This window comes from Bison bison, unplaced genomic scaffold, assembly GCF_000754665.1.
Source record: "Bison bison bison isolate TAMUID 2011002044 unplaced genomic scaffold, Bison_UMD1.0 scf7180017864483, whole genome shotgun sequence".
Classification (NCBI taxonomy): Eukaryota; Metazoa; Chordata; class Mammalia; order Artiodactyla; family Bovidae; genus Bison; species Bison bison.
Window position 1 is genome coordinate 1,514,027 of NW_011495043.1, and position 15,678 is coordinate 1,529,704.

At 40.7% G+C, this 15,678-nt stretch overlaps 1 protein-coding gene across 1 annotated transcript in view; it reads right to left on the bottom strand.

The window, feature by feature from the left end:
- The window catches only part of SASH1 (SAM and SH3 domain containing 1), a 265,093-nt gene extending 255,611 nt beyond the window's left edge, over positions 1 to 9,482 (bottom strand). Inside the window, exon 1 of the mRNA XM_010862553.1 lies at positions 9,082 to 9,482. Coding sequence (XP_010860855.1) covers positions 9,082 to 9,102 — 21 coding nt within the window. The 5' untranslated portion in view covers positions 9,103 to 9,482. The remainder of the gene's footprint in view (positions 1 to 9,081) is intronic.
- Between the last annotated feature and the right edge of the window lie 6,196 nt (positions 9,483 to 15,678).

Consider the following 15,678-nt stretch of genomic DNA (forward strand, 5'->3'; position numbering starts at 1 on the left):
GCAACTCGTTTCTTACATGATATTTTACGTGTTTCAATGCCATTCTCCCAAATCTTCCCACCCTCTCCCTCCCCCACAGAGTCCAATTCTGTCCCTCAAACTCTCTGCTACCTCTGAGTTCCTCTTCCCCACCTGTTTAGCTGTCTTTCATGTCTATAGCTTTGTCCTGTTATCTGATGATTCTTTGTTTAGACCACTGCAGATGGTGACTGCAGCCATGAAGTTAAAAGACGCTTACTCCTTGGAAGAAAAGTTATGACCAACCTAGATAGCATATTGAAAAGCAGAGACATTACTTTGCCAACAAAGGTCCGTCTAGTCAAGGCTATGGTTTTTCCACTGGTCATGTATGGATGTGAGAGTTGGAGTGTGAAGAAAGCTAAGTACCAAAGAATTGATGCTTTTGAACTGTGGTGTTGGAGAAGGCTCTTGAGAGTCCCTTGGACTGCAAGGAGATCCAACCAGTCCATTCTAAAGGAGATCAGTCCTGGGTGATCATTGGAAGGACTGATGCTAAAGCTGAAACTCCAGTACTTTGGCCACCTCGTGCGAAGAGTTGACTCATTGGAAAAGACTCTGATGCTGGGAGGGATTGGGGGCAGGAGGAAAAGGGGACGACAGAGGATGAGATGGCTGGATGATATCACCGACTCGATGGACGTGAGTTTGAGTGAACTCCGGGAGATGGTGATGGACAGGGAAGCCTGGCATGCTGCGATTCATGGGGTCGCAAAGAGTCAGACACGACTGAGCGACTGAACTGAACTGAACTGAAGACTGAGCCACCAGAACTCAAATTGGAAGCCCAGCATTGGGGGCCCCCTTTCCCAGAACCTTCTTAGATTCCAATATGCTGGTTCCTGTGGGTGTTCTCCAGACCCCACACCCCATGTAATTTATTTTCAGTTTTCTCCGTTGTATTCTACAGGAGTTGCTACCGTTTCCCTCAATCTATGCTCAATCTTCCCAACTTTTGTTGGCATTTCTCACTTTTGTAATCCACCTTCCCCATCACTGCTGCTCTTATGGTTTTATTTTCCCCCTTATTTTCATTTTACTGGGGTTGTGGAGGGAGGAGGACAAATAGCATATGTCCAATGCAATGCACTGTGTATAATGAGACATCATGCTTCTTCTATGCTTATTATTATACTCTCCATGCCAACATTCTTTTTAAAAAATGGTTGAAAAGGTATATCTTTTGTAGGATGTGCTCAGAGGAAACAACTGATTCTCAGCTTTTTGTATCCCAAGATGTCCTTCTTCTTCGACACTCTTTTGATCTAGTTCTTCATTAAAGTAATGAAAGGTTACTGTTTAGTGAGGACCTCAGTATGTCTCATTTCATCTTCACAGAATCACTGCAAGGTAGGCATTATTATACCCACTTTACAGATAAGGACTGTGGCTCAGAAAGTTTCTCCAGGAAACTCAGCTGACAGGACGTGGAGCATGGATTCAACTGGGTTCTGATCTGCCTTCCAAACTGACCACTCTTTCCAGGGCAGCCTGCTGCCCACCCCAGGGGGTGTTGAGTGCTAGGTGACAGCAGTGACCCAGGACTTACATGCCACGAGCTCTGTGGGAGAATGTAATTTTCATGCAGGCAGAGCCCTCATCTGCCTTGTTGACCTCTATTTCCCAAGCACAAGAGCAGTACTTGATGCACTGAAAGCACATGATCAATAATTTTTAAAAGAGCAAATGAATGAATGGATGGATGGATGGATAAATGTGGTATCCTTTAATTCTCAGAGCAACCCAGTCATGTCTCTTATATTACTCTTTTGTAAAAGGGTGAAAAATAAAGTTTCAGAAATTTGGGACTTCTCTTTTCTGGGGATCTGCCCTTTCTAGGAAGTGGTGTTTTTATGTAATCTGAGGAATAACCTGTGCTAAAGTGTCAGCTAAGACCAAACAGGATAGCTGAGTTGGTTTGACTACATCAGTTGAGAATTATTCAGCATTGGAGAGAGTGCAAACAAAAAACTGTCGGTGGGAATGTAAATTGGCACAGCCACCATGGCAAATAGAATGGAGGTTTCCTCAAAAAACTAAAAATAGAGTTGTCATATGATCTGGTAATCCCATTCCCAGGCATATATCTGAGACCAAAACTATAATTCAAAAAAGACACATGCACCCCTATGTTCATAGCAGCACTATCCACAATAGCCAAGACATGGAAGCAAGCTAAACATCCATCAACGGATGAATGTAAAGAAGATGTGAGACATGTATACAATGGAATACTACTCAGCCATAACAAAGAATGAAACAATGCCATTTGCAGCAACCTGATGGACCTAGAGATTATCATACTAAGTGAAAAAAGTCAGAAAAACAGACAAATAACACGTATCACTTACACTTGGAATCTGAAATAGGACATAAAGAACTTTATCTGGTTCTGAGGTGGCACTAGTGAGGAACTAGCTTGCCAGTGCAAGAGACTTAGAGATGCAGGTTCAGTTTCCTGGGTCAGGAAGACTCACTGGAGGAGGGCATGGCAACCTGCTCCAGTATCTTTCCTGAAGAATCTCATGGACAGAGGAGCCATGGGCTACGATCCATAGGGTTGCACAGAGCTGAACACGACTGAAGCGACTTATCAGGCATGCACAAATTTTATCTATGGAAGAAACAGACTCACAGAGAACAGACTTGTAGCCAAGGGGAGGGAAACAACTGCTCTTCATATTTTCTTATCCCAAGATGTCCTTCTTCGACACTCTTTTGATCTAGTTCTTTATTGAGGTAATAAAAGGTAGGGGAGTTGGGGAGGGAGGAATCGAGAGCTTTGGTGTAGCAGATGCTAATATATATCTAATGGATAAGCAACAAAGTCCTACTGAATAGCATGGAGAACTATATTCAGTATCCTCTGATAAACCATGATGGAAAAGACTATGAAAATGAATATATATGCATATGCATAACTGAATCACTTTGGTTGCCATTCCCTTCTCCAGTGCAGCATAAATTAACACATAAATTAACAGCATAAATCAACTATGCTTAAATAAAAGAAATTAAACAAAATAATTCTTCAGTATTCATTTAGCAAAATATTATCAACTGTTCACTGTGTGCTATTGGACTAGGAGACTGAAACTCATTAAATCTCATCCTAGTTTCACAAAAATCCTGCCAGGTAGTTGATTGGTCTAAAATCAGTTTCTGAAATATCTACTTGCTCACTGAAGAATTTGCTTAAAATTCAACCCCTGTTTGAGAATCTGGACCTCATTTTAGTGTCCTGTATTTTATTGGCATTTTGCAGCCGTTTGATGATTAAAAAAAAATTAATTCCTTGAAGGGCACATCTAACTTAATTTTGCATTTCTATTATGTATTGCTTGAGCTTGCAGGATTTTTAAAAAATGATGGGATTGTTTTGGACACTTGAAAGTGCCTTTTTCTATCTGACCTAGTTTTGAATAGTTAGGCTCTTTTTAGTCAGTTTATGTAAAGACTTTTATTCTGAGTTTAAATTAAATTAAGTTTTAATTTAATTTAATGTTTACTTCCAGGACACCTGAACGGATGTAGAAATGCTCCAAAGGGGACTGATGTTACATAAGATATTCTCCAACCAGACTGTGATGAGGAAAAACGAAGACAAAAGCCAAAGCAATCCACTTACTACCCCCTCCCTCTTTTCCTCTTTCCTCTCCCCTGACTACCATTCAAGGAAGAGACAAAGGTCCTCCTGGCTCCCTATTTTTGTGATTCTAGGTATCAAATGCTATTTTCTCTTGTTCTCTTGAGTCAAAGGAAAGAACTCAGGTGGGTAATTAAGTGGATGTATTTGGGGCAGGCAAAACTTCTGGCAACTTCTCCAATAAGCTGACCTACCTATTCATTCAAAAACTATTCCCTAAAACATCAGTGGGGCATGCCAAATGGCTTAAAATAGAAATGACTAAAACAGCCAGAGAAATAGATAACTTTACGGCACTTGCATAGTTACTTTATTAATTGTAGAAATGCTTATAATAATTCAAACAGGTAGGAAAAGGGAGAATTACATTCTTTCTGCTTGCCTAACACATCCTTGGATCAGAATTTGTGAAATTTGTTAAAAGTGTTAATTAGTTGACTGTCAAAGATAGTTGACTCCTATCTTTGATAGGAGAAAATGGAATCAAATTGCCCATAGCAATTTGAGTAATGGAATTATTTTAGAACGTGGACCTGTCAAATTCAGTCTAGGAATGCTCACAAACTGTATATTTTATTACTTTTTTTTAAAGGTCAAAAAATAGATGATTCTTGGGACTTCCTTGGTGGTCCAGTGGCTAAGACTCCATGTTCCCAATGCAGCCGGTCCTGTGTTCAATCCCTGGTCAAGGAGCTAGATCCCAACTGCAACCAAGTGCTGCAACCAAGAGTTTACATGCCACAACTAAAGACCCTACATGTAGCAGCTAAAAGACCTGATATGCTGCAATGAAGATCAAAGATCCCTCAGGCCTCAACTAAGACCTGGTGCAGTCAAATAAATACACAAATATCTTAGAAAATGATGATTCTTAAAAAAAAAGACAGCACATCTGTATCTATTTTCATATTTGGAAAACTATTGGGGTGTCAACCTAACTCAAGAAAAATTTCTTTCAAATTCCTTGGATATTATCTGGAACAAAGATGATGTCCTTCTGACACTGCAGTGCTATGAGGGTAGCTAAGGTCATCTAACTGTCATCGCTTGTTGGTCCCCAGAGATTCTGATCAGTGTCCCCGAGGCTGACTTACTGGAAATTCTCAGCCCAATCAGCTGGCTGGTCTGGGCATAATGAACTAAATGTTCCTCCACGTTATAAAATTCTATCATTCGAACTCTTCAGGCATTAGAATTATGTTTTGAAAAGTCTATCCATAGGGATGGTGACCAAAGTTGTTTTCAACAGTGTTGCTGACCATGGTGGCTGAACTGGCCACCTGCTTGTGTTGGGAGCCACGTCAGCTGCAGGTACATTCATGTGTAATTGTGTAGACTCTGGGACCAGACTGCCTAGGTTCAAGCACTGGCTCCCACACATGCCAGTTATGTGACTAGCTGTGTATTGACTTTCCTTATCAGTAAAACAAGGATTTTATGTATCTACCTCATTGGGTTTTTGTGAGGATCAAATGAGCTAATATGTCTAAAGAGTTAAGAATAGTGCCTAGCACCTGGTAAGTGGTATATTAAGTGTCAGTTAAGAGTGTATTACTATCATTATTATTTATGTGACGTATTTGAAATTACACAAGGTGCTTTTTGGTTTCAGATGCATAGGAGTGCATTTGTAGGTATGTTAAACTGGCAATTGCTCCTTTTATAACCCTGGAAATGCAATTTCCCAATAATGCAAGTTCTCATCCTTTCACTTTGCAGCCAGCTCCATTAAACATCTTGCTCCTTATCCCCTCTTTTTTTATTTTGCATGTACAATATACCCTCTTCCTCCATCAGAGATTACTTAACTCTGCTTTGGAAAATGTTTTTGTGATACTCACGACCCCCGTGAACCCTCTTCTTTTCTCTCACACTTTCAAATTTACTTTATCTTATTTTTAATTACCCAAGTGACAAGGGAAGTGGTGGATAAAAGGTTGAATTATGTTGTTGACAAACTACATCAAAATGAAGGGGGGAGTTGAAAAATGAGAGAGTCCAAGGCTTGATAGGAGGGGCCTAGATTCCTTCTGCATTCAAAGCTCTATGTCTGCCATTTCAGATTCAGATCCATATTTTATTACCATTTTACCTTCTACCTCATATGGGTTAAGCACTAGACTAAAGCTTTTAGATTATCATTTAATGCTCACAGCAACTCCTTGAAGGTAGGTATTATCTCCCATCTTACAGATGAAGAAAAACAAAAATAGAGAGGTAAATAATATACCAACACCACATAACTGGGAAGTAGAGAGCTAGAGTTAGAACCCATGCATTCTTATTCCAAATTCTATTCTCCATCTGCTTGCGTTGGGAGCCACATCAGCTGCAGGTACACTATTCATAATCCCTTCTTTACATAACCATAATAATATACAAAATAATAATGGTCAAATTTCACTACTATCATGCCCTTGAAACAAAAAATCCCGTTCAGAACATAGAAGTTTCCATATAGCTCTTCATTGTCCTCTAAATAAACCAACCATTTATTTATACAGAACTCACTCTTCCATCCATCCTTTCATCCACCTATCTTCCTAATCATCTCTCTATTCTCTATCCATCCAATCACATATCCATCCATTCATCCATCTATACTTTTATTAACTGTTTAGTATATCCCGGGATTGTAATAAGTCCTAAATGAGCCCCTATCTTTAAGGAATTCTCAGTCTAGGGAAAGGAACAACATATAAATAAAATTTGCAATATACTGGGGTTAACATTAACACGTAGTGGTTCTTACAAAGTCTAAGAAAAATGCAGGAGAGGTGGGCGGGAGCGTTTCTAACTCTTCCTAGGGGAAACTTCTCAAACTAGGATCTCTGGTATTTTAGAAGGTCAGAGAAGGAACCATTTGAAATTGGGCAAAGTTTTCTCAGAAGGGCTTGTGCCAAAGGAGGAGAGAAATAGGAGTCTGAGGCAATACAGAGGGGTTTAAACTCTGTTAATGTTTGAGTTGATCAAGAGTTTGCCAGAAACCAAACGTGGAGGAGGATATTCCAGACCTCCCAAAAAAACCTTGTTGGTGGAAAAGTACATGAAAATTGTTTGCTAGGATTCCAACTTAGAGTATCATTCAAAAGAGGAGACAAAGCACCAAGGATAGGTGGTTAGGGTTTAGATAAAGAAAGGACTGGTGTGCAAGGCCAAGAATTTAATTTTCAAGGATATTAAAAATGCTCTCAAAAGCGTTATTACAGTCCATTGTAAAATTATATCATTAAAAATTACAGTTCATTGTAAAATTTATTCTTCAACGCCCTTAAAATAAATAATAGATGTTCTTTCTGTCCATTTCCAGAAACTTCTAACAGATTCTCTATATTTGGGGGTAAATTTGCATTCAGAACTTGAGCTGGGATCCTAACCTTGTTTCTGGGGAATAATGCGTTCTGAATTCTAAACAACAGTTCACAAAACTCTTTGTGACTTGGCATGGTGGAACAGCCTTAGAGACCTGCCTGATGTTCAAATATGGGGCAAGGAAAGAAGATGTGGCCCTAAATGAAGACCTGCTTATTCTGTTACTCAAAATGTGGCGAGAGAGACTTCTGGAAGTGAATTTTACTTGAGGTAATGGTAATTAAATTTTTGATATCAGTTTTAACCTGGATGTCTCTGCAACCCTACTTTTTATTTTCTTCCCAACCCTCTGGGATTGAAGTTAAATAGGTTAGTTAAATTAAGATATATAAATCTATCTCTTTATAAATACCTCTATACCTAGCATCATCTGCCAAAGAGGAGGCTGATCTGAACTGGAACTGTTTCTATAGATTTCAAGGCTCATTTGCCAGTCTCCTTAGCTGGGACAGAGCGATGTTTCTAAGCCTGAGAATTCCTCTTTCTGTCTGAGTTGATCAATACATCTTTTGCATCCTCCAGCACAAAAACCCAAATGTGCTTCCTTTTCTAAAAGGGAGCCTCTGTCTTGCCGGGATTAAGAGGGCATAGTCCCATGACACAGTTTGCACTCAATTTTTGGCATCCAAAATACCTTCCCTCTTTCAAGAACTGTGGGCAGCCAGTCAAGAGGGGACAGTATTTTGGCATTTGGACTGAATATCTTACCTGCCAACTGGGCTGCCCTTAATACATTGTTTCTGAAGCTGGGGGAAGCGCGTGTAACAGGAACAGGCTTTGTGCTGTCAGAACACTTGATGAGCACGTCTGTACTGAGCTCAAGAGGAAGCTGGCCAGCTGTGTTTGTTCACTTTCTCCTGCACCAGTTTCCTCGGACTCCTGAATGCTCTCAGAGGGCAATTGTTACCTCTCAAGACTCATATTTCATTTCTTTACTTTATTAATACCATAACCATGGAATCACGCATTTTATACACAGTTGCCCTGACTGACATTCTAACACTTTTCTCTCAATTACTCATCACCTTCTAGGCTTTAGTTCTGGTGTCAATCTTGTCAAGGAGGGGAGTGGAAATTAACCCAAACAGAGGCTCACGGGCTCCAGATGTTCAAACTGATGCTTCTTCCAGGATTCCCTTCCACAATTCTATTTTCATTCAACAAGTATCGATTGGATAGCACTTAGACTAGGTACTGTCCTCAGCTTCTCGGAGAAAATGGTGAGTGGAATAGCCTTCTGGAAATAACCTGAGAGGCCTCCTCCACTCCCCAAAGCCCAGTCCAGACCTGGAAAAGGAGCCAGAAGGACCTCGGGAGCCAGGCAGGGGGTGGGGAGGGCTTGGCGAGGGGAGCAGAGCGTAGCTCAGAATCCATGCCTCAAGCCATGGGGCCCTCAGACCCTTGTTCACAACCCCTGTACCCTTCTTTTTCCTTTAATCAGTTTTAATGAGCAAATCTGATCTCCTTTTTAATTTAGAAGAAAAAGAACCACACATTATATAATAGTTTCCACAGAAAAGAAAGGGAAAAAGTTGTTCAGCCAGCTGAGAAGACTTCAGTAGGATATTAAATGCTAAAAAGTTAATCAGATGGTCCTGGTCCCCTGAGGCTTGGAATATGAAGTTCAGAGTTCCATCCTTCATTCCTGGCATGTGAGGAAATATTTTCAGATAATTTCATAGATAAGCCGAGGGTGGAAAAGCTCTGGCTCTTAAACAGTAAAAACTTTTCTTGGCTTACAGAATTGTTTTAGAGTCTTGGGGGCAGAATTTTACATAAATACCTACATAATTTTTGAATGTATTTTATATAAATGGTAAGTCACAAAAACACAAAACCTAGCAGAGGAATTTCTAGACAGCAGAGGCTTCCCAGTCTCTTGGAATTCTGATCGATTCATCAATGGCCTTGAAAATCCCACCACCAAGTTATCTCATAGCTGTTCGCTACCACGGTCCCCTCCCGAGTATTCCTGCCCAAAGGTCAGAAGGATACTTCCTTACAGAAAAACAGTCTTAAATTTCAAAAACAGACAGCCTACATACCCTGCCATCTTGATCCTCCATGAAGGGAGCTGCCGTGTTGCTATCAGGCCATACGTTCGAATGTTCTCCAACTTCCTTTCTGACTCAGATCGAATGAATTCGCAGCGCTGATGTAAGGCTCTTAATAGGAATCTGTTTTCAATTCGGGGCAGATGTGGGACACTCTTGTAGCTCTAGGGATTATCAACTTTAAAACAAATCGCCTTCAGGATGATAAGTCAAGAGGCAGTAACTGCTTCCTGAGGCCTCCTTGGGGTTCCTTCCAAATGCTTAACATATAACACAAGAGCTATGGCTCAAAAGGTTTTGCTCCTGAAGTTCCCAGGCTTTAGAATGAAGCTTGCAAATACTCCTCAGAAACAAAGCTTGTAAATACATCTCAGAGCAATGAAACAGAAATTCAGATATTTTAGTAACATGCAAAAGTGATCAAAATGTTCCTGTCTCCCCTTCCCCCCGCCCCTTGCTGCCCGCCTCCCCCCATCTATCTTAGCACTGTGTTTGTTTCATGGATTAGAGTTTTTCCACAAATTGAATTGTTCTGGTTCAGAGTTTTCTTGGCTCAAGGAAAGGAAGGGGAGGACTATTCCAAGACTTCCACAGAGAAACATCCAGAAATCAATTTAACACGATAAGTTTAATGTTCTACAATTAGCATTCCCACAGCACGAACTGCCTACAACTCAAAGCACGCTTGGTTCCGAGACACTCTGTAGGGCTGGCTCATCCACCAGGATTTTAGACTCACACACACAAAAAAGATAGCAGTTGCTTAATATAGTTTAACCCAAGTTAATAACCCTGAAAAGAGGTTAAAAGAAACTATTAACTTACAAAACAATCTGAGGACAAAAATTGAAGACTATTAAATGAAAATTTTCAACGTTTTACATACAACTTCAAAATATTAAAAGTCAGTGTGTTTCCCCATAGAAGCAGATACAGATAAGTTTAGGTAAAAATTCGATCCCTGGATTGGGAAGATTTCCCTGGAGTAGAAGATGGCAACCCTCTCCAGTATTCTTGCTTGGAGAATCCCAGGGACAGAGGAGCTTGGCGGGCTACAGTCCATGGGGTCACAGAAAGTCAGATACAACAGAGTAGACAGACAAACAGACAGAAACATTAGTGAAGAGCTAGAAAATAGTCACAGTAAATTACATATTTAGAAAACACAGTCTATTCTTTAACATTAATGAGTGTGGCGTAATGAAAAGTCTCCCACCAATGAACACTAGGACTACTGTTTCTCTTATCTTCATAGGGAAAGACAGATTAAATTTTCCACTAGCTTACACATGTGCTAAATAACAATTAAGCAGCATCATATGGGGGCGTTAAGAATTCTGGATGGAGCATAAAGAGACCTATCCCCAGATCTCTTTCACTAGAGTGGCTTTGGGCAACCCACTGCCAAGGCCACAGTTCCATCGGCTGAATTAGGCAGGCAGTTTCTAAAATCCAAACTTTATATGTCAGTTATAAGATTAATGCATTAATGACGCGTTAATCGAGGCTTGGTAGAAAAGAGAAGGTAAAGGCCTCTTTCTTCTTTTGTTTGTAAGAGTAATCATTAATGGCCACAAGCTGGACATCTCCGACAAAACTTTTTCTGCCTTGAAACATATAAGTATGGCCGTAAGGGAAGATTCAGCTGAAAAGCTGAATCTGAAGAGTAAAGAAAGCTATTAATACAACTTATACAAATCAGATACACACACACACACACACACACACACACACGTATATATATATTGGCTTGATGGGTATGAGAAAATGGTAACCTTAGGCATTCCTCAGAATTCTCATCCTGCTTGTGGGCATTAATAATGTACTTACTTAGCAAATTTATTAGGATTCATTGATTGTTTTTAATTGAATGAAGGAAAGTCAGATGTTGTTAGTGAACAGTGAGTTGTTTTGAAAGATGGGGATAAGATGGGAGACACCTGGTGTGGAAGATGGAGTGTGAAGTGGTAAGAAAAAAAGTAGGAATTACGAGTCTAATTCTAGGGCTGCTACTGCTTAGCCTTCCTGCTCCCTTAGAGGTGTCCATCTTCTCATCTATACAAGGAGGGCATTGGTCTTTCCACCCTCTTAGCTTCCCAATAATCAAAAGAGAAATTTTACTCAATAGGATGTAGCTTTTATTTTAGAGTTTGACTCTCAGAAGCACTGAAACCAAGACTATAAATTCAGTTCAGTGTACACCTGAAAACAACTATAGATCAGGCAGAGATCCACAGTTAATCTGTCATACAATCTTTTCCCCAACCATGGGACATCCACACTTACCTGCAGAAAAGAGCTCAGATACACCAGTAAAGTCCCGTTTTTGTTGCTATTGCTTAGTCGCTGTGTCTGTCTGACTCCTTGCAACCCCATGGACTGCAGCCTACCAGGCTCCTCCGTCCATGGGATTTGCCAGGCAAGAGTACTGGAGTGGGGTGCCATAGCCTTCTCCGTTACTACTGAGCTAGGGAAGCCCAAAGTCCTTTTACATAGAAATACAATAATTAAGATTTCCTTTCAATAAACTTACTCACATTTCTCAGTTATAATTTGATAATAACAAACATTGAAAAAAATCACGTATAATATTGAGGTTGTGGGTTGAACTGTGTCCGCCACCCTCCAAATTCATAAGGTGAGGCCTAACCCTATACCTTAGTGGATAATCTTATTTGGAGACAGGGTAATTTAATCAAAATGACATCACCAGTGCTGCTAAGTTGTTTCAGTTATGTCTGACTCTTTGCAACCTATGGACTTTAACTGCTAGGCTTCTCTGGCCCCGGGATTCCCAGGCAAGAATACTGGAATGGGTTGCCCTTCCCTCCTCCAGGGGATCTTCCTAAACCAGGGATCGAACACACGTCTCTTACTTCTCCTGCATTCCCAGGCAGGTTCTTTACCACTAGTACCACCTAGGAGTGGCATGAATTCAATGTGACTGGTGTCCTAATAAAATGAGGGGAATTTGGACACAGAAACATACTTATAGGCAGAAAGCCATGTGAACAGGAAGACAGCCATCTAAAAGGCAAGGAGACCTAGAACAGATCCTTCCTTCACAGTCCTCAGAAGGGGCCAGCCCTGCCAAAATCTAGACTTTGGACTTACAGTCTTGAAAACTATGAGGCAATACATTTCTGTTGTTTAAACCACTCAGTCTGTGGAGCTACTTTGTTACAGCAGGTTGAGCAGAATAACAACTGGCATCCTCTGAGCAATGACTGTACATTAGCTTGTGTACTTGTTGTTCAGTCACTGTCTGACTCTGAGACCCCATGGACTGCAGCTCGCCAGGTGCCTCTGTCCTCCAGTATCTCCCGGAGATTGCTCAAATTCATGTCCGTTGAGTCGGTGGCGCTCTCTAACCATCTCACCCTCTGTCAGTCCTTCTCCCTTTGCCTTCAATCTTTCCCAGCATCAGGGTCTTTTCTTTGCCTCATGTAATCATAGTGTTAGAGCTTAGTCTCATTCAATATTAGTCCTTCCAGTGAATATTCAGGTACTGTCCACTGTCCATGGGGTTCTCCAGGCAGGAATACGGGAGTGGGTCACCATTTCCTCCTCCAGCGGACCACGTTTTGTCAGGACTCTTCACTATGACCGTACATCTTGGGTGGCCCTGCATGGCATGACTCACAGCTTCATTGAGTTATGCAAGCCCCTTTGCCACAACGAGACTGTGATCCATGACTGTGGGCTGAGACTGGGCTGACAGTGGGGAAAGGGCAACAGCAGCAATGTTTTTGAAAATTAAAAAATAAAATCAAAATTATTCTTTTATTATTAAAATAAAATGATAATTTAATTTTTATTAAAATAGTTTTAAAAAAATGCCCTCTCCATTCCAACACACAACATAACACAGCTAATTCAACAAAGCACACAAAATACAAAAAATAAAAAATAAAATCCTAGAGAAGCCCAGTGATGGGGAGGATACCCACGACTGCGTTCTTATTTAAGGTACCATGTGCTGACTCAGCTAAAGAGTTGGGGGTCACCTCTGTAATCCTACCAGCTCTTCTATGCTGCTGCTACTGCTGCTAACTCGCCTCAGTCGTGTCCGACTCTGTGTGACCCCATAGACGGCAGCCCACCAGGCTCCCCCGTCCCTGGGATTCTCCAGGCAAGAACACTGGAGTGGGTTGCCATTTCCTTCTCCAATGCATGAAAGGGAAAAGGGAACGTGAAGTCACTCAGTCGTGTCCGACTCTTAGCGACCTCATGGACTGCGGCCCACCAGGCTCCTCCGTCCATGCGATTTTCCAGGCAAGAGTGCTGGAGTGGGGTGCCATTGCCTTCTCCACCAGCTCTTCTATAGGGCATGCCAATCCAAGTATTTACAACACATCCTCTTATTAATCCTAAGAACTTTCCACCAAATCAGAACAAATGAAGCAGTACTGTGTCACTGTTTCACATCACAAAAAGTTAGGCTACATTGATTCTTTTAAAGCACTTTATCAAAAATAAATGCAAATTCAACGAAACGAGCACAGTGAATGCACATTAAAACAAGCATTATTATATAGAACAAGTTGATATAGTTTCTAAAGATTAGATTCAGACCAGATTGCACACCATTATTCTCAAATGCCTCATCTGGTGAAGTTTGGAAGTAAGTTTTATAAAACCATTAAAGGAAATGCAAATATTCTGAACGTATATGTTAATTAAAGTCAATTTCCATTATCTTTTGTCTTAACAAGCTCAGAATTAAACATAGTCTCTAAAAAGTGACAGCATTTACCGCTCAAACAAAGCTGAGACAAAGGCAGGACTCAGTGCAGGAAACAGGAAGGAGGAAAGCTTTTAGAGCTAGCTACCTTAGTCAGGCAAGTGGATGTGGCCCCAGAGGAAATGAGATTCTCGAAGATTTAAGTTTTCAAAGGCAATGGGCTAATGTTCAGTGGGAACTGACGGATCAGTGGTTCTGGCAGAGTCTGATGCTTTAAATCAGTGAGGAGGAGTGGAATTATCTATTGCAATGCACAATTAGAATTGAGCTGTGTTTTGCAACTTGGATATCAGCAGTTGATTTTTTTTTTTCCCTTTAGGTTTGCCATAGTAACTTGCCTCCGTGTTATTTACATTAAAGCTGATCTGCCTCACTTTCCCATGAGAGCTAAAAGTAATAACTTAGGTTTTATAGAGCTGTACAATATATATCTTTTGTAGGGGAAAATTTTAGTTATTCCATCCCCATTGTGCACACCACAACTTGAGTTTATTATTTTATTCCGCACTATTCAAACGTTTAGTCTTCTGTTCATAAAATTCATAACGTTTCCCATGGTTTAGAGATGAACCAAGTGTGAAGATTTTAGATGATATCCTTTCTAACTCTCAGACTATGATTCAACACAGTATTTCTCATAATTGTCTGTTGAGAAAAGGCAGCTGGAGGTGCTTATTGAAAATGCAGACTCCCAGTGCCTTCATGAAGGGTTGATTCTGTAGTTACGGTGGGTCTCTGGGGCTCCTGATCACCGGGCAAGCTTGAGAAATATTTTATTCCCTGACATAGGTGGACTGTGGAATCAATGGGGAGAAAAAAAAATAGTACTCAGTCTGGGTCCACTCCTAGAGATTCTAATTTTATTGGTCTGGGTTGTGGCCTGAGTATGTGGATTTTTAGAAGCTTCTGGTTGCTTCTAATTGTGCAGACAGGGTTGGGAATCACTGACTTCGAAGAAACGAGACTCAGTTAAGTGAAACAGGTGTGAAAGCAACGTATACCATTCCCATTAAGAAATTCAACGTGCTTTCATTTATTTATTTTATTTTGGCTGCGCTGCATCTCTGTTGTGGTGTGCGGGCTCCTCTACTCGTGTCACGCAAGCCAGGTTGCCTCGCGGCACGCGGGATCTTAGTTCCCTGACCAGGTGTCGAACTTGCGTCCCCTGCATTGGAAGGCAGATTCTTAAAATCCTCAATGTGGCTTTATATACATGTGTGTCATTTGAATCCTTGAAAATCTGCTGAGATGGGAAGAGTAGACCTCTTTCTTTTACAGACAAGCAAACTGAAATTTAGAGAGGTGAAGAGGCTTGATCGAGGTAGGATTAGAAGCAGAATTGTGAAATTGGTGAGATTTGCCTTACCTATTCTACTACTTGCTTATGCTTCTTTGCTTTTTAATAGCTCACCAGCTGTCCTAGACTCCCTTTAAAATTAAAACAAAACCAGACTTTTGGTTGCCTAGAGCTTCCCTTACATCTGAATTGTTATTAATAATACTACGAATAACAGCCACATCAGCAGCTAACATTGGGTCCTTTCTACACATTGCTAAGTGCTCTGCCTACATTATCTAACTGCCTCAAAGACTCCATAAGGTGAGTTATTATTCCCACTTTACAGATGAGGAAACTGAGGCTTAAAGACTAAGTGACTTGCCAAAGGTCACATTCCTATGTAGCAGTCTTCTTATTTCATCTAAAGCTCTTCCTATTTTCTTTGCAGCCCACCAGATTTTGGCAAATGGCAGAGAGGAAAAGAATCTGATAGAGTAATTCAGAGAAAGCCATTATGGACAATTACAGATTTCCTGAATCATATTCCTACTTCTAATGTGGAGAT